Source organism: Aricia agestis, chromosome 3, assembly GCF_905147365.1.
Source record: "Aricia agestis chromosome 3, ilAriAges1.1, whole genome shotgun sequence".
In the NCBI taxonomy this organism is placed as follows: Eukaryota; Metazoa; Arthropoda; class Insecta; order Lepidoptera; family Lycaenidae; genus Aricia; species Aricia agestis.
Genome location: NC_056408.1, coordinates 12,849,611 through 12,876,026, shown reverse-complemented (window position 1 = coordinate 12,876,026; position 26,416 = coordinate 12,849,611). Strand labels below are relative to the sequence as shown.

General features: G+C 35.8%; 1 protein-coding gene across 32 annotated transcripts in view; it reads right to left on the bottom strand.

Annotated features, from left to right (window-relative positions):
- The window catches only part of LOC121725403 (protein tramtrack, beta isoform-like), a 554,986-nt gene that overhangs the window by 280,692 nt on the left and 247,878 nt on the right, over nt 1-26,416 (bottom strand). The window contains exons 5-6 of one of the 32 annotated variants that reach the window (XM_042112326.1): nt 15,625-15,811; nt 15,093-15,354 (exon numbers count right to left, since the gene is read on the bottom strand). The exons of 27 other annotated variants lie outside the window; for them this stretch is intronic. In XM_042112326.1, coding sequence (XP_041968260.1) covers nt 15,108-15,354; nt 15,625-15,811 — 434 coding nt within the window. In that variant the 3' untranslated portion in view covers nt 15,093-15,107. Of the gene's footprint in view, nt 1-10,492; nt 10,747-14,142; nt 14,421-15,049; nt 15,355-15,624; nt 15,812-17,244; nt 17,511-26,416 lie in introns of those variants that run through there. 4 more of the 32 variants (XM_042112366.1, XM_042112348.1, XM_042112335.1 and 1 more) reach the window with 4 other exon arrangements.

Sequence of the window (26,416 nt, the reverse complement as noted above, 5' to 3'; positions counted from 1 at the left end):
AAATTCGTAAGGATACAAACATTATATTTTTCCTACATACCTTACAATTTTTTAATTAACTTTAAGTTCGGAATCCCAAATAAAAAAGCACTCAAATTAAATTTTACAGGTAAATATTATTTTGCTATGTCATTCGTAACTGTAGTAAGTATAATAACAATATACATCTAAGGTAATAAATAATAATAATATTTTTGTTATTTTCTAATTTTTCACTTCTTGTAATAAACTCTGTTATGAACAACGTAGGCAGGCGGACTGTGATTGTGATTCAAATTCTGACGGATGATTATCGAGTCATAAGTAAAGCTATTAAATAAGACCCTTTTTATATTCATAGGATATTTACATGAGGACTATTGGTCAGATTAGTGTGAAAACCCGAGAAAAACTAAAATGGCTGCCATTTTACAACCAAAAACTGAGAGATAGAAAAAATTTGAGAGCCAATTTATTGATGAAATATGCCATACATCCCGATCTTAAAGGATCGGACACCGGCGTTACGACACATTGAATATGGCGCGATTTCGACCGGAGGCACCGGTTACCCTGAAGTGATACTGTGACCGCGCGCTCTCCGCCCTCTTTATCGGAAACGGTTCACCGTATGAAAAATTTTTTTTAACAAAAGTTGTAGAGAATTTTGTATTTTATAATAAATACATATGGCAAAAACCCATAGGAAATGAAATATTTACAAAAAAAGTGCAAAAAAAACGATTTTTGTGACCTTTTGACCTTGAAATTTAACAGTTGCGCAAACCCTACCATATGTAGGTTTTGGGACAACATTTAGGGTGCCAATATACAAATATTTACAGACTTACAGCTGGGTATCTCGAATTCCGAGGTGAACTTACTATACTGATTGGACTATCTGGATGCGGATTGGTGAATCCATTTCTGCATTCAAAAAAGTACAATCAATCAATGCTTTCACCCGATTTTATTTAAAACCAAAAGTTAATAATTTTTTGTGACATAAAATAATGAAATAATCGCGCCTTACATGTCCTTTTTGGTACAGAACCATGTTGAGCTCTGAACATTAAGGCATGTACTGTGGCACTAATATGTATATCCATTTATTATGGCCAGTAGCTTGCCTTTGTTATTTTTAGCCCATACCACTAAAACATAACATTATATTAAAAAATGAAAAAAAAATAAAAAAGTAAAGCATAGATGTCCAAAATCGTGCAGTATAGCCAGCATAGTGAACAATGAATGTGTTAAAAAATAATATTATAACCGATTCAAAGTCCAGTACTACTTTTGAAATAAATTCCGAATAAATTGGATCGGTCGTTCAGTCAGAAATTTTACGTTTATGAATAAATAAAAAATTAAAACGTTTATTTCAGGCTGAATTCAGTCTATAATATGTTAGTAATTACTTATTAGTACTTACATTTTTTTATAAACTATGTTAGTACTCCGAAATGCAGTATGATTAATAAAAATATCTACGGGGCCTACCAGCAGCACTGGGCACGTAAACATGAATGTGTGCCCAACGGCGCATAATTGAACACTCTACTTTTTTGTTTATTACCCAAGAATAGTGTTGGTGCTTGTGCAAACACGGCTCATCAAAGAAGCCACTCGCTTTCGTATTACGGCTTAAAATCCGTCAGTGTGAGTTTAGTATACCTAATATACAATATTATAATTAAAATAGCAGGCGTTAAGCAAAATATATTTATTTGGTATATTTTCTCGTTTCATTTTTTTAAATGCCTAACGTGAAAATAAATTTAAGAAAAAATAAATAAACTAAATTATATTTCCATTTTTTTTTTTGGAAATGAACGGAAATGAACAATTATTAAATTGTTGTTTCTCTCGAAAATTTTTAACTTTCTTCATGTGTTTATGAATCAGAATATACGCCGGATTCCTAAATACCTAATCGCTCTCATCCGACCCCTTCGTTAGGCGAATACGAAATTGGTCCCTTGTAAAGTACATTCCGTTGCGTATAACGCCAGTCGGTTTGTGGTCATGCTCTAAACACACACCACGAACGGCCTCGGTGCTGTCATCTAGTACGAAACGCGCCTTACATGTGCCACTTTTGGTACAGTACCAATATGCACCTTGCTTATGATAATATGTAAACCCTTTATATAGCGCCAACGTTTTTCCTTTACGATTTTTAATCCACTGCACTGAAATATAAATAATTTATTTTAAGTTTTTATAAGTCAATAGCCAATAAATAAAATATCTTTTTTATAAAGCAAGAGTTTATAATAACCTATTTATTGTTTGATGCCACTGATGAAGAAAAAGTGTAGTTTATTACCGTTATTATTAAGATAACGCCAAGAAACAAGACGAAAAACCGTCAGGATACAAAAATTTACCTATGTCATACAATTTTTGATCAACTATAAGTCCCGAATCCCAAATAAAAATGCACTCAAGATAAATGTTACAGATAAATATTATTTTGCTGTTTCATCCGTAACCTAGTAAGTATAATAATAATATAATACATAGCTAGTATAATAATAATATTTTTGTTATTTTTTAATGTTTCACTTTTTGTAATAAACTCCGTCATGAACGACGTGGGCAGGCGAACTGTGGTTGTGGTTCAAATTTTGACGAATGATTATCGAGTCTTTATCCTGTGCGAATCGCGCCTTACATGCGCCACTTTTAGTACAATACCATATTAAACTTCGAGAAGTTTTCTTGTAGTTGAAATATGTAAATCCGTTGATCAGTGCTAACTGCCTTCCTTTACAATTTTTTACCCATTCGACTGAAATTAAAACAATATAATATTATTTCGTTCCTCGTAAATTCTGGATGCGGATTGGTGAATCAATTTCTGCATTTAAAAAAGTACAATCAATTTACAGCAATTACACAATTACAATCAGCTTTAACCGATTTTATTCAAAACCAAAAGTTACTTAATAGGGATGACGACAAGGTCAAAGATTAGCTGATTTTTTAAATAAAATAAAGACATAGCGATAAAATATTAGTATTTCCAAAATTTCAGCTTCCTTATGTATTTTTTTTTGTTATGAGCCTTCAAAGTTGGATAGTCAAGTTGAATCTATATATACATATAAAACTCAAAGGTGACTGACTGATTGATATAGTGATCTATCAACGCACAGCCCAAACCACTGGTCGGATCGGGCTGAAATTTGGCATGCAGGTAGATATTATGACGTAGGCATCCGCTAAGAAAGGATTTTGATAAATTCCAACCCCAAGGGGTTCAAATAGGGGATGAAAGTTTGTATATAATAATACTTCTTAACGCGAGCGAAGCCGCGGGCAAAAGCTCGTTTTTTTAATAAAACGCCTTAATTTTTGTATACCATTCGATAAGTTATGCAATTTATAAAAAAAAAATCTTATGAAACCACTTTCATAAACGCAATATTTAACATAGCTACCTAAGCGTGCCGTCACAATTAGGTAACATTTTGTATGGATATCTTGGAGAGTTTTTAAGCTATCAAAGTAATTTTTTTTACGCGATATTCCTATTTTTGAATGGCTCTTCATTTACCAACACGAAAAAAAAATTTCGTCATGCCTATTGTATGTCACATAAAATTAGTAACGTTCGTTTATAAAAAATATAGATACTCGTACTTACTATTCAGAAATAAAAGCCTCCGCAGAGTTTCTTCTGACATAAGTAAAATATTATATTAAAGGAAAGGCCTATACAATTACAGCATACGAGAAATATTATATGATACAATGTATGTTAAATCTATTTATATAAATAAAAAGAATTTTAGATTTCTCTAAAACGTGAGAACGGCCGAACCGAATGACTAAATATTATATTAAGTATATTAAGTCTTCATATATTATTAATACCTTATATCTTTAAACGAGCAATTCTTGTATATATATGTCGCAGGGAAAAGAAGATATCAGGGATATCCCGAAATCCCTAGGGATATCACGAAATCGCGGTAGATACCGAATATTCTTGTTTCTTACGTCTTCTTACTAAACAAATCTAGTGATATGTCATTTCACTAAACTAAATCTAGTGAAATGTCAGAAAAGCGGACACCGCCGAATAAAAATCGAGCTACGCATTTCTCTCGCTCGCTCTAATACCCTATCACTATCTTATGGGGGCGACTAACCCTAAATTGACGATTTTATAATTCATTTTTATATTTGAAAGTAAGCCCCGAATTGTTTCATTTTGTAGACATAGATACTACATTATATTTCTGAGAATCAGACCTAGCAAAAACACGATATCTTAAAATTTTCTCGATCACAAAGATGCATGTAATTTTCACGAATTTTTCATATATTGCCATAACCGTGCATTAAACTAAGTTAATATTTTAACACATTGTATAAAATTCTATCATTGAAGAACTGACCTAGCGGATTTTTTAAATGTTACATATTTATCGAGTTATTAGGAAAAAATAATTTTCTTTCTATTTAAATGAATCCGCGTCGTCCTTTTTCACCTGGCATATGAAAGACGGGCGTGAGTGTGAAGAGAGAAGGACGATTTTTTGCGTTAGTCGCCCTCTTAACGCGAATGGGGCATTATCAGCGTGAAGGGATCTTATTATCGGTATTGAGTTATTAATATCCTCATAATATACATTTAATAGGCTATCGAACCATGCAAGTAACATGCGCGTAAGTCTGAAAAATATTAAAAAATGTTGAAACTCGAGAGTCGTAAAAGGTGATATTTAGAAAATCGCATTCAAACTTAACGTACACGTAATAATTTAACGACTAAAATCACACGAGCCGCGCCAGCTCGAGCGACGCATTTGTTTCACTACGACTAGTGCCCGTGTAGGTATTAGAGCGAGCGAGAGAAATGCGTAGCTCGATTTTTTTTCGGCGATATCCGCTTTTCTGACATTTCACTAGATTTAGTTTAGTGAAATAACATATCACTAGATTTGTTTAGTAAGAAGACGTAAGAAACAAGAATATTCGGTATCTACCGCGATTTCGTGATATCCCTAGGGATTTCGGGATATCCCTGATATCTTCTTTTCCCTGCGACATATATAATTGGAATCTTGGAATGATTTTCATGAAATTTAGTATATAGGGGGTTTCGGGGGCGATAAATCGATCTAGCTAGGAATCATTTTTAGAAAATGTCATTTTATTCGTGTTTTATCTAATACCGAGCAAAGCTCGGTCAAATAGCTGGTTATCATAAAATCGAATAACGAAAACTACAGTCTACAACCTGCGCAGAGTTTACGCTGATTATTCCCAAACTTTGCTACAGTAATTATATTTTATAGTAGACTCCGTCTCTTATTATATATCTTGGTGGTGGATGATTGTGGTTGAAATTGGCTCTAGTGATCTCGTTGCTTTTGGTGATGCCGATCCTGGCCTGGCACTTGTTGGACCCGGCTGAGCACCAGTAGTAGTCGTTTGTACTCTGCTCCCTCATTAGCTTGTAGGAAAACCCGTTTAGAATAATCATCCTCTTTCCATTCACACAATGAGTGAAAGTCACTACAAACATAATGAAACAGTAGGTATTCAATGGCAGTTCTGATATTTAAATACAGGCTGAGCAGTGAGCACCCAGTAAACTGAAGGCATTGTCACGTTGGATGGCAATTGCTATCCGCTGTGTCAGGTGGCTCACTAGGTTATACGCAAAAAGGTTATTTATAATATTATACACTAACAGTTTGCCGGCAGGCCACCGCCTATGAGTTATCGGAAAAGATCACAGACTCACAGTTCGCCTGACAATTTGTATCGACGGTCAATGACTGCAGCCCGCCTGCCGGTCACAACGTAGCTAAAAATCAACACCATTTACGGTAAAAAACCTCAAGATGTGTCATTTTACAACATTATATGCTTTTTACATTTAATCCAGATTTTGTAAAGAAAATAACGAAACTCAATTCGTAATTTGATATTCTATTTATATAAACCAATTCACACATAATAAATTTTACACAAATCTAACATATCAGGCAGCGGGACTAGAGGGTTAATTTAAATTCAGGTACATTATTCGTAATTTTGATTTTTGTCGAAATTTAGTTATTTATTTGTTTTTTAAGTACTCGGTACTTACAGCGGCGTTAAGAGACACTCTGTATAATATCGTCAGAGACTTGTCTGATTAAATTTTGATGTAAATGCCATTTTTGATGACATACGATGGCTTCACGTGGCCGTGGTTCAGGTTGGCAGTATTGAAGCTCCCGGCCTCGTTCAGGATGAACCTGGCCTTGCACGAGCCCCAGCGCGTGCATCGCCAGATCGAGGTCTTTATGTTGAGGGACGCGCAATAGTACGTGAACCCGCCGAGCAAAGCTAGGTCCTTGCCGAATCTGTTGCGGACGAAGCGCACTGAAACAAGTTTGGAAAACTGTATATCTACCACTTAGTGAACGCAAATTAAAAAAATATATAGCCTTAGATGTTAACCTCGGCATTATGACTTATCTATTGACACCACATTTTTGTTACAATCGAACACTGTTCAGCCGCCACGAGGGCACTTAAGAAAATTAATAATATTATGTCTATAACAGAACTTACTGACGAGTGACGGTTCAATGTTCAATGTTGTTTTCTTGTAAAACAATATTAATGCCGACATGAAATGTAATATGAATCACAAAATTAATCGATATCAATTCGAATTACATACATAGACCCAAAAGCTTATATAATGAACATCGGTAATTTTTTAAAGAATTGTCTCACGTTTCATTTTAAAATACTGAATTACTGACAGATTCACAAAATAATAAAATCGCAATACTTTTATATTTTTATTAACATAATTAGTCAAAACCTTACAAAATTTGTTTCGTGTCTCTAAAGAAATAACAACTTAGTATCTTACTTATTAAGAAAAGTCAAAACAATAATTTCATTAAGTAGAAAATAGACATATAGAGTAATATTTTTGTAGGAAAATATAGAAGACATGTATAATTATTTATTTTGTTTACTCCTTGCCAGTCAATACACAAGTCACCGAATAGGGAGAAATTATTAAAATAGATAATATTTCATTCGTGCACGATTTTAACGATATTTTGTTTTCATAAGTCAACAATCGTAAATAGACATTAACAGTCCGCCTGCAGGCTTTGGTCACCAGGCTGCCTGACAGTCATTGACAGTCGATACAAAATCTATATCGTCAGGGAAACTGTGAGTCTGTGGTCTTTTCCGATTAACTGCCAGGAGACGGCCTGCCGGCGAACTGTTAATGTTTGGGGCCCTTAACACCACATAAGGGTGTTGACACACGCGCGGCAGCGTGCGGCGATGCCTCTGCCGCTGCGGCGCCGTGTTTTCGTGCACGCCTGAGAAAGACAAGGTAAGAGATGGACAAACAATTCATATAAGTACATAATATTATGCCCAAATGGCACTAACAATAAAATAGATGGAAAAACGACAGACGGCCTAGACAAGCGGCAAGCGATTATCGAAAACGCCAAGGCCAACGCCACAAAATGTATGGGATTTGACATTAGTATTAGCTAGCGTAGCGATGACTTATGTAAAATCGCATACATTTTGTTAGCGTTTGCGCTTGCCACTTGTCTACTAGGGCTGTTATATAACTATCCAATACAGGTCTTACCCGTGTACACTGTACAGACAAATAAGAATTAGAATCCCTTTCAAAATTTTCCAAAAATCTTACTCTATCCGGTGACTACGTTTTATCTTCACTTATAGTACTATTTAATGGTTATGGCAGTTATCACTTTTAACAATTTCATTGTCTAAAGTGGTGAGTGTAGCTAGACATTTCCAATTTTTTTTGATACAGCGCCATTTTGTTAACGAGTTATTCGTGTAGGCCTTAATGAACCTGTAACCTCCAATAGCTATAGCATCGTTCCCGCGGCAAGTTTTCACGAAAGCAGCTAAAAGGACATGCACAGTTTTTATTAAACCTTAGTAGGTATTATAAAAGGTTTCCCTTTTACCACACCAGATATAATAATATATTATTATCAGATTACTATTTACGTTGTTTAATTATGCTTTAAGGAAAAATAATCAATAACCATAATATATTAATATGTTATTTTTTTTATTTCTGAATAGATTTTAAGAAAATGCTTGTAGAATGGTGATACTACGGTGCCTACCACGGGTTCGGGACCACCGGCGAGAAGAACTGGCGTAAGAAACTCGCAGGGGGCCCACTTTTTACGAAAAAAAAGCGAGACAGAAAATTAATCTTTTAAAATAAAATTTACAATGCTGTAACTTAAAATTATATTATTTATTTAATTATATATTAAAATAATTTATTATGTACATTAATTAGCACATACATGGCACATAATATAAAATAAATTATACAAAAATACTGCAAAAGAATACCAGTTTACTATATCCATAAGTGGCTTAATCTTACACAACTCTATCCTCTATTTTACTAAATTCCTCATTAAATAAAAGTCGTTCTTCGCAGTACCAGGCTTCACTTGGTATAAGATCCGTCGGCAGTTTGTTAGAGCGTGGGTCTGGTATAGTTGTGCTCCCCATTCATCTCCAGCAGCAGAAGGTCAGGGTCGGTGACCAGCGTGGTGCGTGACCTTGCAGCCGGCGTGGTACCCCGAGTAGTACCACCTGCGGCATCACGCCGGGACCTTCACCTGGTGTAAGATCCGTCAGAAGTTTGGTAGAGCGTGGGTCTGGTGTGGTCATGCTCCCCCCTCATCTCCAGCAGCAGCAGGTCAGGGTCGGTGACCAGCGTGACCTTGCAGCCGGCGTGGTACCGCGAGCAGTACCACCGGCGGCACCCGTGCCGGGACCGCTTCTCGCGGTTGTACGTGAACCCGTCCAGCATCAGAGCCTGCTGACCTTGGTAGAACTGTATCATCACCCCTGTGAATTGAAATGTATGTCACTATTCCTGTACTATAAAATAATCTCAATATATTTTCACTCAACTGCTTAGGAAAATACTGTTATTTCTACTCGAAATAAGATTTGAGGTATTGTAAATAATATTAAATAAGTATAAGAAATAATAAGTTTAGGTTGAAAATATATTTTTAATGCAAAAGGTATTATTTCTTATTAGTTATTTATATGTATATACATATTTTTATTTTACGCTATTTTCGGCCTAGAATGTGTTTTTTATTATGTTTAGACTGTGAAAAACCAAGTTTTATTTTCTGTGGCGGTACCTACAATTCGCCTAACAATCCTGCATCGCGCTATCGAACTTTCGGAGAACGGCAAGATATATACCACGTCTGAAATAACGTCAGTGGGCTTCGGCCTGACCGAGCATGCTATCTCTCTCGGTCGGAAGATCTTCCTTTTCGGCCGCCACGAACTACGTTAAATTTCCATATTTTTCCATATTTTAGGGTTTTACAAAGATAAGTCCATATTTAGCAAGAAAATGTCACAATCATCCATATTCTTATAAAAATGCAAAAAAAATACGTTCCCGCCACCATAGGGCTACGTATTTCGTTCCTCTCGCGTTTTATCATCGTATTTTGTTTACAAAGAAGATTATTGAAGAAATAGAAAAAAATTGAAAATAAAGTTTCAGATGCTAAAGGTCCTGTTGCTGACATGGCTAAACAAAAACTGAAGTATGTTTCGGTCTTCGGATAAAATAAAGGATTTGAGTCTTTAACTTGTAAAAGGGTACCTACACAAAAAAAACAAAATTCTGTGCCGATTTTAGATGTTTGTCGTAAATGGTGGTCGTATGCAACCATCACGTCATGTGACGTCCAGATATTATATCATTTAGCCAATATTAAGCGGACCCATTATTTTCTATAAGAATAAAGACTTATATTCCCAAACAAATTATGCTTTCTGGCATAGCTATGCCATTATATAAATATGCTATGCTGGCTACTTGGCTAGCATAGCATATTTATACAAGGTGTAACAAAAATAAGTGATAATACTTTAGGGTGGGTATGTGTTCCTTATAGAGAGTTCACTGAGAAAGTAGAGAAAGCGCTGAAAGACCAAATTTTTTTTTCACTTTTGTATGGGGAAACTCGTGACGCTCGGGCCCTTACCCATACAAAAGTGAAAAAAGTGAAAAAATATTTCCCATGGTACTTGATTCACATTGATAGTTTAGAGAAATAAAATGATGCTTATTTAATAACCTTTCGTTTGACACCTTATGTAAGTAAATCGGTTCAGTAGATATTTAAATAATCCGCACAATAGAATCGGCCCGGCGGCCATCTTTGTGACGTCATAGCTACCCCCTCCACACACATAGGAAGTGACTAATGCACTTTTCGTGTTCAGGAAAATATGCCAAATAAATACACACTAATAATTCGTATGACGGAGATGAGTTGAACAGAAGTTTACTTTTTTGGTATTGGGGACTGTACTAATATAATATGTACATATAAGTGGCCCAATCTTACACAACTCTATCCTCTATTTTAAGCCCAATATGCTCTAGTTTCCTCGATTAAGAAAAAGTCATTCTCGGCAGTAGCACGCTTCACGTCTTGGTGTAAGATCCGTCAGCAGTTTGGTAGAGCATGGGTCTGGTGTGATTGTGCTCCCCCCTAATCTCCAGCAACAGCAGGTCAGGGTTGGTGACCAGCGTGACCTTGCAGCCGGCGTGGTACCGCGAGCAGTACCACCTGCGGCACCCATGCCGGGACCGCATCTCGCGGTTGTACGTGAACCCGTCCAGCATCAGAGCCTGCTGACCTTGGTAGAACTGTATCATCACCCCTGTAAATTGAAATGTATGTCACTATGCCTGTACTATAAAATAATCTCAATATATTTTCAATCAACTGCTCATAGGCCTGGAGATACTGACACAAAATTCTTGGTCCTTTGTGCCAGTATGGCGGTTCTACAGGGGTATAATTACGTCAAGGCAAAAAGGAGAATGATGGTCATAGCGCTCGCACCGACAGCCCAAACGCGTGTGCGTTAATCGAACGTGTCGGATAAATAACGAGTGTCGAACGATTTGTTCCATAAAAATGCTTGTATTTTCAGATAGTCGAGAAAAAAAAATAGGCGAAAGCGTAATGCCATACTTGTCGGGTGCGGCTTATAGCCCGCCAAACCGACGCGAATACGTTAATTTTAATAAAAAAAATTGAACCATTTGTACCAGGCTCATTTTTGCATAACTAATTTTTTCGACAGGTCCCAATGGCCGTCATACCACTGCAAAGGTGTAATTTTTTTTTTCGCCAAACGATTTGTAACAGTATGGCATTTAAATTTTTGGAAAGTATTTGACAAAATATGACCGTTATTATTTTTCCCACACATAGTAGGGGGAAAAAGTGCTGCCATACATGAAGTACTTATTTATTTGACACGTTTTAAAAATACGTAAAAATAAATAAGTAAGCAAAAGCATAATGCCATACTGCATTACGCTTTTGCCTACTTATTTTTTTGTGACTATCTGAAAATACAAGCATTTTTATGGAACAAATCGTTCGACACTCGTTATTTATCCGATACGTTCGATTAACGCCCACGCGTTTGGGCTGTCGGTGCGAGCGCTATGACCATCATTTTCCTTTTTGCCTTTACCTAATTATACCCCTGTAGAACCGCCATACTGGTACAAATGACCAAGAATTTTGTGTCAGTATCTCCAGGCCTATTAGGAAAATACTGTTATTTCTACTCGAAATAAGATTTGAGGTATTGTAAATAATATTAAATAAGTATAAGAAATAATAAGTTTAGGTTGAAAATATTTTTTTAATGCAAAAGGTAATGCAAAACGTAGATCCAAGAAGACATACTGTTATTACTTATTAGTTATTAGGTACATATTACTCACTTTAAGCTCTACTTACTATCAATGCTTTGTAAAATGTATAATTGTATACCCCAATTTTACAAATTTAAGGGTGGGTTGCATCAGAGGCGTGGTTAAAGTTAAAGTTATGGTTATAGTTAAGGCTAACTTAGCTTTAACTTTAACTTTAACCTTAACTTTGACCACAGAAATTGACAGATGTCTGTTGTGCTTATTTTAAGGCTACAGGTAATGGGATTGAGAGTATAAAAAATCGGCCAAGTGCGGGTCGGACTCGCGCGCGAAGGGTTCCGTACCATTATAGAGCAAAATCAGGCCAAAAATTGTGTTTTTGTATGGGAGCCCCCCCTTAATTTTTAACCCCCGAAAAAAAAGAGGGGTGTTATAAGTTTGATGTGTCTGTCTGTTTGTCTGTGTGTGTATCTGTCCGTGGCCTCGTAGCATCCAAACGGGTGGACCGATTTTGATCTAGTTTTTTTTTGTTTGACAGCTGATATGATCGAGAGTGTTCTTAGCTATAATTCATCATCATCAGCCTGCTCAGTGCTGGACAATCATATCCAACTGCTCGCCAACTTAGAGCAGAGGTTTCGTGTTTGGGCTCATTTTAATTGCGACAACTAGTAAGAAGTAGATAGGCAGTAAATATTTATATGCTGCTGCTGCAGCATCACTTGGATTCTATAGGAATCGATGGTAATCATGAGAATATGATTCTCTTGATAGGCATTATTCTATTGTATAACCAATACAAGTTTAAAAAGTATGAAATAAAATTAAATTAAGAAATTAAAAATACCCCCCGCCAAACAACTTTAAAAACTAATGAAATAATATTTACTGCCTTTAAGTTCAAATAATTCCTAACTTGTGTAAAGTAATATTTTAGTCCATAATTGTAGTCAAGGTGTGTCGGGAGACCGCTAATGTAGATGTTTGATTTCACATACATAACATTATAGTTTAAGGATCAGCGGGGCTAAAATGGTCATATTTAGTAATTCCTCTCAATCAATTCAGCAAATGAATTGTCAAAACTGTCAAACTGACAAATGTCAAATCAGTACAAAAATACAGAAATGAATTGCAAGCAGAGTTGCATTATGCGATTTTAGAAAAATGAATCATATTATGATTCATGTCATGATTCTTCAAAGCGACCATTTTAGCCCCGCAGTTCACAGCGAACCGAATCAGCGAGCGAAAGAATCGAGATAATCAGGGACTTGGCGGTTGTAGGTTGTAGTTTACTTGGCGGTCCCCCGACACACCGTGACAACAATTATGGACTAAAATATTACTTTACACAAGTTAGGAATTATTTGAACTTGAAGGCAGTAAATATTATTTCATTAGTATTTAAAGTTGTTTGGCGGGTTTTTTTTTAATTTCTTAATTTAATTTAATTTATTTTATTTTAATATTATTATTAAAAATTAAAGTACACATATAGGTACTTAACTAAGGACTTTGAGAAAAAATCAAGTACCTACCTGTTGCCAATATTAAAATAGAGCAAAAAAGCCAAAAAAATCACATTTGTTGTATGGGAGCCCCCCTTAAATATTAATTTTATTTCGTTTTTAGTATTTGTTGTTAAAGCGGCAATAGATATACATAATCTTTGTTCTTGAGTTACAACCTGGAGACAGACAGACAGACGGACAGACGGACAGACAACGAAGTCTTAGTAATAGGGTCCCGTTTTTATCCTTTGGGTACGGGACCCTAAAAATTGAATGATCCGTAAAAATCGACAGGAAAAATATAACACTGTGAAACTTAGTAAATTTTTACGAAAAAATGTAGATATAAGTATGAGCGGTTATGGTTAAATATGGCGTCGGAAGATTTGATATTTTGCGCTGTAGTTATAGTTAAAGTTACAGTTATATGACGTATTTAAAGTAAGTTGGTGCTAAATTAACGCAAAGTTGCTAATGTTGGCTTTATATTACGTGAGATATCATTTTGTAGTTAGATATAATGCTAAGTACTCACATACGGTTTTGCTCGATAGTTTTACTCCGAATCGAGGGAAATGACATATTTGACATATTTAATTCCATCGAGCCGGCTCGAAGCGAGCCTTCGAGCTGTCAGTTTTGGCGGCCCACACGGTGGGTATTGCTCGATTCGCAGTAAAACTATCGAGCAAAACCGTATGTCAGTACTTAGCATTAATGATATCTCACGTAATATAAAGCCAACATTACACGCAATCTGATTCTACAAAATCAGTCGCTTGACGTTTTTTTGATAACTATAATAATAAATAGACGCCATGAGATGAGAGCCAAAGAGACGGCCATGCTGACAGTTTCGCAATTATGTTGGCAATTACAATATCATGGCCCAAATGAAGAAGGTCGAAAAGAAGATCTAATATATTGTCCGTTAGGCAAACGCTTGATATGTGGTTTGGGATGCGTATGCTCCCCGTGCATCTCCAGCAGCATCAGCCCGAGGTTGGTGTGTACGGAGACCTTGCAGCCGGCGTGGTACTGCGAGCAGTACCAACGGTGACCCTTCTTCGTGCAACTTTGACGGTTGAACAGGAAACCGTCGAGCAACAGAGCCCGCTGACCGTTGTGGAACTGGATCAGTACACCTGTAAAATGGAAAGTCTGTGAAGGTACGAGCTTCATATTTCTACTAAATGTTGCCCACAAGTCACAACTACGTTGCTCAGAAACTCGTTTATTATAAGTTATAATAAATAACTACTTATTAGTAATAAGTTATTACATAGGTTAGTGTACATACCTACGTACCTCTATGTAGGTATAAAGGTTCGATTAGATTTTAATATGAATTTAAAAAGTCGTAAAATATAAATCAATTCATTTTTATTCGTAAATATTTGCATGTAATTTTATGTTGCAAAAGATCCTAATATCAGTTATATAAAAAAAACTTAAAATAACGATTAACATATTATAATAGTACATGATTTTGTCCGAAAAACCTTGCAGGGTTCATCTGGGTTTTATTTAGTTTATAAATGTATAATTTCAACACTCTATTTTCTAAACACAATTTTAATTTATGAAAAACAATCGACAGTCAACAAAAGTAATACATGCCATTGCATTTCTTTTAATCGCAGTTAATCTTAACATACGTACGAGTATATTTATTATAATGTAGAAACTGTACAAACATTTTAATCTGTAGCATTATAGCTATTCAAACTATTTACAATTCAGAATGAACTTAAGCGAATGAGCCGGTTCAGACGATTCTTATGTAATCTTAAAGTGTACTTATAAAGTCGACATCTTTTGGATATTCCGTTCTACATGTGATGAAAAACCGTCCTTTCGAGGATTTGTGTAGCGTCGGTGGAGGATGGTCGTGCACCCCACTGCAGCTGATGACTCGAGTCTCCTCCGTTGTGCGGATCCTGATCTTGCAGCCCTTGGCGTAATTGCAGCAGTACCAAGCCACCTGGTCCCTCAGACTCTTCAGCGGCTTGGCTCTGTTGTACACGTACCCTTGGAACAAAAACGCCTGACCCCCGCACCGTGTAGTGATTAATTCTCCTGGAATAATAAAAAAATATTTAAGCATTTGCTCTTCCGAACTTCTGTGTAATTTTTACTCTTCCTATGTTTCTCTAAAAGAAACAGAAAATTTGATACTTGGCAGACTTTTTTTATGGATAGATTAAAAGTTATATTATATTTTCCGTTTTTTAGCAAGGAATTTGTTAAAAATAAATAAGGTTATGTTTTTTTAATAAACATATCAAAAATTTTAATAAACCAGTTTTTTTATCACATTTTTTTATAACAGATTTTTTCATAATTTACATGTGATTGTGGTACCCCATTTCCTTTACAATGAGGTCATCCATCGTAGTAATGGAGACTTTACACCCGTAGGTCCGCCTGGAGCACCGCCATCTTGTTTTCAATCCTACCTCGTAGTCCTTCAAATACCTGTTCCCACCGAACTCAATAACCGGCTGACCACGAAGAGACGTTGAAAACGTTGCAACTAAAATTTAAAACAAATTCTTAAAGCTAACTTAGATTAAATTCTATTTGAATTAAAGCATCATAAAACACAGATAAGTAATGCTTGATTTTATAATTACGAAATAGAATTTGATATTTGAAATCAAAAACAAAGATACTTGATATTCCTTAAAATTAAAATATTATGTAATTAAGTATAATATCAAGATTTCATATTAAAGCAGCTAAGTACCGTATGTTCTTTTCGTACCAGTTCGGTATATTAACAAACATTTTTTTTTTCACTTTATTTTGTTAATTAAATAATTCGAATTGCTTGTGTGTAGGTCTTAATTTTCTTGAGAAAGAGGCCACTGACAGACTGGGTTACAATATAAAAAATGAAACAGAAAAATAATAAAAATATTTTTCTTTCATAAATTACATCTATTGTAGACATAGAATTTTAGTCGTGTAGATCGATTCAAATATTATATTATATAAATCATTAAAATTTTCATAAAATCGACGAACTTTTAGACGTGGTGATTATGCGTCCTTGACGTAATATTCACCGTCAAAGTCACGGTACAACGGAGTAGGGGCGTGAGATATGTGTCACACAAGAGGTCATCGTCCTTGATAAGGGATCTGGCCTTGCTCCCCTTCTTCTCATCTGAGCAATACCGGCTGAGCCTGCTTGCAAGGAGGGGTGGTGATAGTAGTAAGTGTAGTTGTTTATTGTGGCAACTTGCCTTTTCGCGATCTGTGTTATAACTAATTTTGAAATAATTTGTTTTGTTCAATCGTTAAGCCTATACGCATTGGGCCAACGTATGGAGCCAGTGCATAGGGCCAACATGTAGTGGCCTATAAATCTATTATTTGGGAGCGACATACCGTACTGTTGTAACGTCTAAACGTTGGCCCAATAAGCTGGCTCTATGTTTCGGTCCTATATGTGGGAATGAATAATGCTTTGTAATTAAAAACATTTTTTGTCACACGTTAGAAACTATAAACGAATGGTAGGATCTTCAACAATTTAATGACAGGAAAATTAAAAAACTTTTAAATATATTTAATTTTTATTAACATCATAATACAATTTTTATCTACTTACTACTGGACGTATTGTATAAATTCTCAATTTCCAAAATTAATTTTATTGCTAACAGATTTTCTGCTAACAGTAACAAACATTCATAAAACTGTCGTAATATAACCTATATTTATTTAAAAAGGTTAAGTATATATTAAATAACTTTGAACTTTACTCAATACAAGTACATATTCTGCAATTACCTATAGCCTACCGATTTTTTCTTTCTGAACCGTTTAGCTTAATCTTTTCTTTTAGTTACACTGTAATATAAAGGGTGCAGGCTGGATCGATCCAAGGTAGAAGCGTGTAGTCCGTGTACTGTCGTCCTTTTAGCTTGTATACGGCGCGCGGCGGAGGAAAACATTGTGAGAAAAACCACAAGGTTATTGCTTCGCACAAGTTCTATACTTATGATACTTGCCGTTTTCATCCCGGTACACCTCTGGTGGAGCGTGATTGTGGGTCCCTTTCGCGTATATCACTCTGTCCTTGTCCAGCAGAACCGTGGTCTTGCAGCCCCGGTAGTAGAGGGAGCAGTGCCACATGCTGCCCGCAGACGTGGCATGATGGAAGCTGTACGTATACTTATTCACCAGGGCCACCTTCTTCTTTCCCAAGAAAATAATATTAGCATCTGAAATCAAATAACCAAAAAAATTAAAAGTAAATAAAAATAAATTTTATATTTTGTTAGTTTCACTAAAGCTCGACAACGGCTTTAGCGAAGGTTTTAGGGAAGCTTTGTACGAGAAATATACAGTAACACGAAGTTCACCAAAGAATAAACCAATTTAATTAATTACCATAATAAAGAATTCCATTGGTTATCTCATATCTGTTTGCTAAAGTCTGTGATAACGGCCGAAACTATCCCGTTGAAACTTTTGCGGTTCATGACTGTGTTGGCCCCTCATACGCAGCACGCGTTGGTCCTGGATTAAAACTGTGGCCTTGCAGCCCCTTTTGTAGCTGGAACAGCGGTAGCAAACCCCGACTTTGGTCTTGTAGAACTGGGCGAATGCGTATTTGTTTACGATTGCAATCCTACCATTTCCTACGGTTATGTATTTGACTCCTGTGAAATAAGATTTTTAAAATTTAAAAGCGGTAACTCTAACTAAAGGAAACCATATGAAACAGATCATTCTCCAAAGTCGGATTATTACCCATCAGTTGAGGAGCTACAATGGAACAAACATAGAATGCCCAGATCGTGGTTGCACTAGCTCATACGTTTTGTAATTAAATACAAAAATAAGTTAAAACTAGGAACTAGACGAGGAGAAAAGCAATATAGTATATTGAGGATTGCACACACGGGCCACACGCGTTTTGTGGTGACCTGTGGTCACTACTTTATGCATATAATTTAAAACATTTTTAACTCAGACAAGGTTATCGAAAAACCAATTGTGTCAAACAATATTTATTAATTGTGCTTAAAAATAAATAAAGTGTATCTCATTGTAAATAATAATGTAATCGTGTATTTGATTATACAATATTTAACATGAATAAATTACTAAGTCATATAACACTCTTACAATTATCCAAGGTAAACCATAATAACTTCTTCAAAAAGCTTTGATTCAAAAGTGATTTTTGGTAACGCTTCAAAAAGAACATCTAAACATTAAACACACATTAACAGGTAATTCTAAAAGAGAGATAAAAGGTGTGTCAGTGTTAGTAGCCACATTAATTACAAAAATATAACTCTTTGGGCCTGTCTCACAATCCTCGATAAGTGTAAAGGTAGCCTTTCGAAGCGAGCGTCCATTGCGTCAGTGACCGGCGACTGTGCCGCCGCATCGGAGTGAGGGTCGGGACCACAGAAATAAATCAAGATAGAACGGCGACGCGCGTCCGTTGCTAAGGAATCGCTCGTGTCAATTTTTGCTTTGCTTTTAGTTAAAAACAAATAACTTACCCATGTCAAGAAATACCTCCTTTTGACCGATTCACTTTCGTACTTCTATTTTTACAATTAGACACTGCATAATGAGGCATTTTTGCACAACCGCTCCGGTGTAATCAAGTCGAGACGTACGCGCTGACTGAATCAACGTTCAATGAATCTTGCACGACAGAGCAAGATTGAAACACGCGTACTCCACCCGCTTAGCCATTCTATCTTGACTTATTTCTGTGGCCGGGACACATAAACACGATACGACGCTGTGTCGTACCACGATACGGCGTCATTTCAAGACGGCACGACGTCGCGTCGTAGAAACTCACGATGCGTGTTATTCAAAATTCAAAGAAATTAACTGCGACAATTCACCCTGCATTGTATCGACGGCGTCGTGCCGTGTATCGTGGCACGTTACGATGTGGCGACGTAGTTTTTTACAATGCTCGTCGTAGATTCCCACGACGCGACGTCGCATCGTGGTACGACACGACGTCGTATCGTGTTTATATTATGTCCCGGCCCTCAACTGATAGATGTTCTAACTTCTGTGTAGATGTTACATACATAATTCTAGGGAACGTCATCCAAGTCTATAGCGTCAGTGACGTCACAGACGCCGCGTAAGGGTCAATTCAGGCGATGTATTTCTAAATCTATATTGAATTGACGTCTCACGCCATTGAAGTCTGTCAATTCAATACAAATTTAGAAATGCACCTACGCACCGTCTGTGGCGTCACTGACGCTATAGATGCTTGGAAAGACTACCTTTAGGTAGCTATTTTGCCAGTTTTGTCTTTCGCATTATGTCGATGTAGGATGATGATGAAGTAACGATCAATTTTTTGGTAAATTTTTCCGACATCATACCTTAAACAGGCCCTTACTATCTGGAATGTAATTACTAGTCCACTACAAACATAGATATTATGTTATTATAAAGAATTCAATTCACAAACACTAAAACAGATTATTATTATATTATTACTTATTCTAGTTAATATTACTTAGTTGTAGTGTTAAACTATTGGAATATTGTTATCATGAGCTAGAAAATAACTGATTTCGTTAACGAAATAGTAACTTCAGTATGTCACATTTTGCTGTTATTTTCATTTCAACAACCAATCCTTTTATGCATAACCATTATACTAATATGAATCGTATTATTATAACAAGCGAGAGAAAAGACTAACCTTAACGTCTAGAACAAAGAAAAATCTACTTCAAGCAATTCTAATATGCTACATAATGCTACATAATTATATTATTCTTAAACTTATAAATATTATTATAAAAAAATTCTTAGTATCACTTACGATAAGGCCACAATATAGTTTTATGAAGTACGTAAAGTAAATTACGAAGAACGCTACGAAATAAAAAATTACAGTCGTGATTGTTGAGAAAATAATATTGCAGCAAATAAATTGTAAGTCATATCTAAAAGCATTGTTTAACAGTGCCTCAAAATATTTTTTGGCATACATTAACTTATCAATCCCTAAGCGGCACCCGGCTGTCGCATAACAATTGGAAATCTATTTTGTCTGCGATTCCCACGATCGAGGTAAGAAGTAATGATTTGATGAGTAAGGGTACCGGTTGGAAGCAGACGACATGAAACATAAGCAGCCCATGTGTCGCAGTAGCATTACTAAGTAGTTTCTATCAGTGTGTACGAAATTTTCTCCGTAGGTAGCGACATGAAGTTCTCATAGTGATAGAAACCAGACGTGTCGCTGCAACACGTCGTCTGCTGCTGTCGTGTGCGGTCGGGTTCCAAACAGTACCTGAATAGTTCTTGTTGTTCTCACTTACCGATTTAAGAATTCACTTCACCTTGAGACTTACTGCAGTAGGTATGACTTTTGTGTCGGGACCGACTAAATAACCAGAGAGCCAATAAATAATCCAACAATTCACTCCGGTGTCACATATAATAATTAGAATTTTGTGTAACTTAATAATATTATCAATTATATAAAAAATGCACTAAATGATCAAATAATTTTCATCTAACGACATGGTAATAAACAAGTAACTTGTATACAACTACAGTTTCTTAATGGAATATATTTGCTCATGAAATATGCAATACTTCGTTTGACCAATTTAGATCTACAACGTAAGCCCAGTCGTCCATCCAACAGTCTACCAAAAAACGAGGTGAATGTGTGGCGTTGAAATTACAATTATAGTGGCCCATATTTTCTTTTGTGAATCAAAACAAAACAAAACGGAGTATAGTAAAAACATTGTAAATACAACTCTTCCCAGTGATGTCACACTACGCATGCGAGTGTATGCCGCTGGTGGACACGACCATGCCGTCGATGGTGACAGCGGCGGCCTTACACTTGAGCTTGTGCTTCTTGGCGCAGGTCCACCTGATGCGGTTGCCGGCAAGCGAGCGCGAGTGCCGGAAGAACTTGTGACCGCCTATGAAAATATTCGTCGACTCCTTGTAGAAGCGAGCACGCATCAGAGCGTGGACCAGTTCTGGAAGGAAATTAAAAACTGTAAAACTGCAACAAATTAATAATAGTAGGTAAAATAGGGCCAACGAGACCATCATGTAAAATGCTTTCAACCGCACCTGTGAATTGAAGTCTATTAACTTTTTGAAAATACAGTACATAATAATTATGTTAATAAGGGAATAAATAAAAATTGTTTTTTTTTTAATATTTTAATCAAATGTTAGAGCATTTTGGAATTTTATAACTTTAGCAATTAAAAAGATAAGTTTCATAACTACCTAATGATGTGATACTGATTACTGCGTAATGCGGACTAACTACTAACGTATCACATGACACAATATGTGTATTGGCATGAAAATTTTCAGTTGTGCTTCAGTATACATAGCACTGTTTACGATTAAAAACATCACTTAAGAAACACTTCGAGAATAATTAACAAAATATACTTGAGGGTACACGTATATACCTATGGGTTATCGATTTACAATTGGTGCGTTTTTTGATGCTGTTTACTCGTTCTGAAATAATTTAAATTAGGTGGGTCGAGGTTGTGGTTTTCCTCCAGGAATCGGAGCATCCCCTTCTTATTCGTACGGGCCTTGCACCTAAAACTTTTCTTCTTCGTACAGTACCAAAACATTGGTTTGTACTCCGAGAACGTTTACACGTTCTCGGAGTGACCAAATTTAAGAGTATGCTCAAGATTAACGGTTACCCGTTAATCTTGAGCATACTCTTAAATTTGGTCGGTATACGTTCAACTGAAATCAATGTTTGACACATATATATATACATAGCTAATCGGCTCTAACTGTGGACATCCACACTATGCACTTTCATCTTCAATTTTCGTCATCATCTTTCATTCAACGTATGTTTTGGCGCATTCAATAATTGAATGCGTCAACGAACGCAACGCCAACATTTGTAATTTTTGTTCAGTTGTAGCGTCTGTCAGCTTATTGTAACATGTGTGACGAGAACATTTTACTGGGTGGAATATGTGCGGCTCATTTGGTCATAAGAAATTCCAGAAAAAAAGAACAAATCGAATGTTTTGGATACGGTCAGAGCACATGCGTCACGGGCATGCCTCACGTGCGCTGTTGACTGCGTTATAACGCATGTCCTTGATGAACAAAAAAGGCACAGTGTGGATATCCACACTGTGCCTTTTTTGTTCTAGCTATTCCAGCTATTTATGTTTTCGGTGTTATATTGAATCAGCAATCTATATTATGTTAATATGTAAAAAATATCTACAAACTATCTATAAATCAATATATAAACGTGTTTTAAATTTTAATCCATTCCTGTGACAAAAAATATTTCATCGAAGAGGTTTATGGAAGTTAGGAAACTCCTATCTGGTATTCGAGTAAACAATGAAATAAAATTTTAGGAAATGTTTGTTCCACGTCTTTTATTTAGTCAATTGGACGATTCAAAACTCAGAAATTAAAAACTTGCTTCTAAGGCATCCATTACACGTTCATGCAAGCGACAGTCGATTCCGTCAATCATGAATAATTATGTTTGACTGATGGTGACTGATGTACTGACGAATGGTATTAGGCGGTTATCCATCAGTTACAGCCATGACTGTGGTAAAACTAACAGCAAAAACTACCGTGTAATGGATGCCTACGTGCTTATCACTGACTGAGATATTCTATGGCACCGCATGGGTTTGCACTCTGCAAGATCAGGGTTTTTCGGACGTAACGGGTGATTGAGTCTTGGTCAGTAACGCTTTAATTAGCCAAGCTTGTTTTCTCCGCTGATACCGCTCTCTGTCCTGTCTACGCCTCTCTTCTCTAGCTGCTGCATCTAGCTTTGCTCGAGCTCGACGAATACTCAACTTCTTTTGTTCTCGTCGCCTCTTTTTCTTCTCCTCGTCGGTCAACTTGACCCGAAACATGCTAGAAATAAATTTTATACCTGAAATAAAGTTACGAATTAGTGACAATCCTTACCACATACTCGTTTGAATTGGACAAGATTTTATGGGTTTGGATAAATAAAGAAAATGTAACATAATATATGACTAAATAAAAAATCTTACCCCTATCAGAAACTCGAATAAAGTTTATTGCAATAAAACATTGTGTTAATCAAATTCGTACACATTCACCAAAAATAGAGAAACAGTTAACAACACAAGTATTTAAAGAAAACGATTTAGCATTTAATGTCTGCAAAAAATATAAATCTTAATTTAATCCTAATCCAGTCCTATGCTCTTTTGGACGGATAATTTACCTCTCGTGGTGATTCAATTCTATGTTTTAGGTTCACCATGATAGTGGCAGTTGGAGAAGCGGACTATTCGACCTCTCATTGTCCACACCCGACTCTTGCACCCCTGGTTGCGCCTGGTGCACCTCCAGTTCTCCCTGGTCCCATAAGATTTCTGCAGATTATACCGATTGTTGCCTATAATTAGAACTCGGTTACCGTGTACTGTAGTCGCTACGTGGAAATTTACTGAAAAGATGTAACAATGAAATGACTGACCGTTTTTATGATTTAGACAATAATTTAATACAAAAGAACTCTAAAATTACAAAATTGATAACTTATAAATAATTAAGTATCTAAATAAGATTAAATTTATCAAACACAGTTAATGGTATCGGAAAAAGTGTTGTACACAAATCAGGTACAAAGCCAGAGCCGGTGTATCAAAACTTTTAGATCTTTCGGAAAAAACGTATTAATTAATAGAATTATACAAATATGATAAGGAAGTAATAAAATGTAAAGACGATCGCTTAGCACGCTGGTGATCTATTTTATAATAAAATTATTTGAATATAATAAATATTTTTATAACTTTGGCTTACTTCTCCTTTGCTTATACGAGTATTTATGTACTTTCAAATACTGTGAACCTCTAAACGTAATTCTGGCTATGACTAAAACAATTTTTTTGAATAAAAATGAAAATATTCCATATTATTTTATTATTTACAAGTGATTCAGGGATATGATTGACAATATCCTAAGTACAAATCGGCTAGAAGCCAATTTAATATTTATGATAGAATTGCACTTTTGAAATTTACAGGTTAGTGCACATTAGGTAAATTCTGCAATAACGAGATAAAAATCTATTAAAGAGGTACAAATGATCCAAAACACGGTTGCCTAGCCCAACTTAACCAGTTAAATTAAAAATGCGTATGAGAATTCAGGAGCCGTACAACTTTGTTATCGAACGTAATGACTCTACACCTGCAACCAACATTCCTCTTTGTGCATCGCCAGTTTATTTTTGATCCTCTCATTCCCTGCTTGTTGAACCTCTCTCCTCCCAATATTAGCACTTTGCCGCCCCCTTTGTTCGTGACAAAGAAATATTCTGAAAAAATAAAATTAACAAATGCTGGTTAATAGGAATTTCAATCACATTTTCAAGTGAACAACTGGCGATAACTGTAATAGTAATAGAAACTCAAGCTAGATGTCTACCATTTTTATATACAATATATTTAACATTACTGGTTCAGTATTATATTATTATTAATTTCTGAGAAGTGACAAACTACCAAAATAAAATTTAGTTCACAAACTGGATATTGTATCTTCACGTAATACCTACAATAATTGAATATAGCATTCAGTAGGAATATTGGGTCGTCAGAACTAGGTATGGTTATGTTGATGCTGATAAGAGACGATGACGTCTCGGCAGATCCAGATTCTGCTCCGGCAGCCGTGGTTCTTCTGGGTGCACCGCCAGAGGGATTTTTCGCCCACCTGGTTCTGCATATTAAACCTGTGACCATCCACTACCAAGGCTCGGGTTCCGAACTTGCTCACAGTGAATGAAGCTGGTGAAAATGAAAAACTTACGTTATATAATTTCATAAATTACAGATAAGTACTTGACCATCATACCACAATTATTATAAAATTAAAGTGTCTTTATGTGTTTGTCTGTATGTTTTAATACATATTTCGGCCTAAATCGTTAAACTGGTTTTTATCATTTGTCTTTCTTGTCTCACTGAATGAGACAAGAAAGACAAATGACAGTTTTTGTCACGGAAAAGTGCGATTCTTAAGATAAAAGAATTTCAGTCACTGTAGCATTTTCAACATCTAGTAAATAATAAACCACATAAAATCAATAATATTTATATTGCTTAAAATTATAACTTTCCTAAATTCCTAATTTACGCGGGCGAAGCCGCGCGGGACATCTAGTCAAGTATAATTTCCATTCAATCTTATTATTCCTCTTACAATTCTTTCAAGGACTTGACTCTTACACATAATATTACAAATTTCAAGATCATAATATAATATTTTAAAGAGACTTGACAGATAATAATATTTATACTGTACTCGGCGAAACGAGGCGGTAGTGGTCATTGACAATAAAATCAACAAATGTTATTTAATAGGAATTTGAACCACATTTTCAAGTGAACAACTAGCGGTAACTCTAATAGTAATAGAAACTCAAGCTAGATGTCTACCATTTTTATATACAATATATTTAACATTACTTGTTCAGTATTATATTGTTATTATTAATTTCTGAGAAGTGACAAACTACCAAAATAAAATTTGGTTCACAAACTGGATATTGTATCTTCACGCAATACCTACAATAATTGAATATAGCATTCAGTAGGAATATTGGGTCGTTAGAACTAGGAATGGTTATGTTGATTCTGATAAGAGACGATGACGTCTCGGCAGATCCAGATTCTGCTCCGGCAGCCGTGGTTCCTCTGGGTGCACCGCCAGAGGGACTTTTCACCCACCCGGTTCTGCATGTTGAACCTGTGACCGTCCACTACTAAGGCTCGGGTTCCGAACTTGCTCACAGTGTATGAAGCTGCTGAGAATGAAAAACTTACGTTATACAATTTCATAAATTACAGATACTCGTAAGTACTTGACCATCATACCACAAAATATGTAAAATTAAAGTGTCTTTATATTGTGTTTGTCTGTATGTTTTATTACACCTTCTGGCTTAAATCGTTAAACTGGTTCTTATAAAATTTTATTTAGATCTCTAAACAAAATTTTCTTGTCTCACTTAAGGGGGCGACTAACCCAAAATTTTAGATTTTATAATTCATTTTTATATAAAATAAGCCCCAAATTGTTTCATTT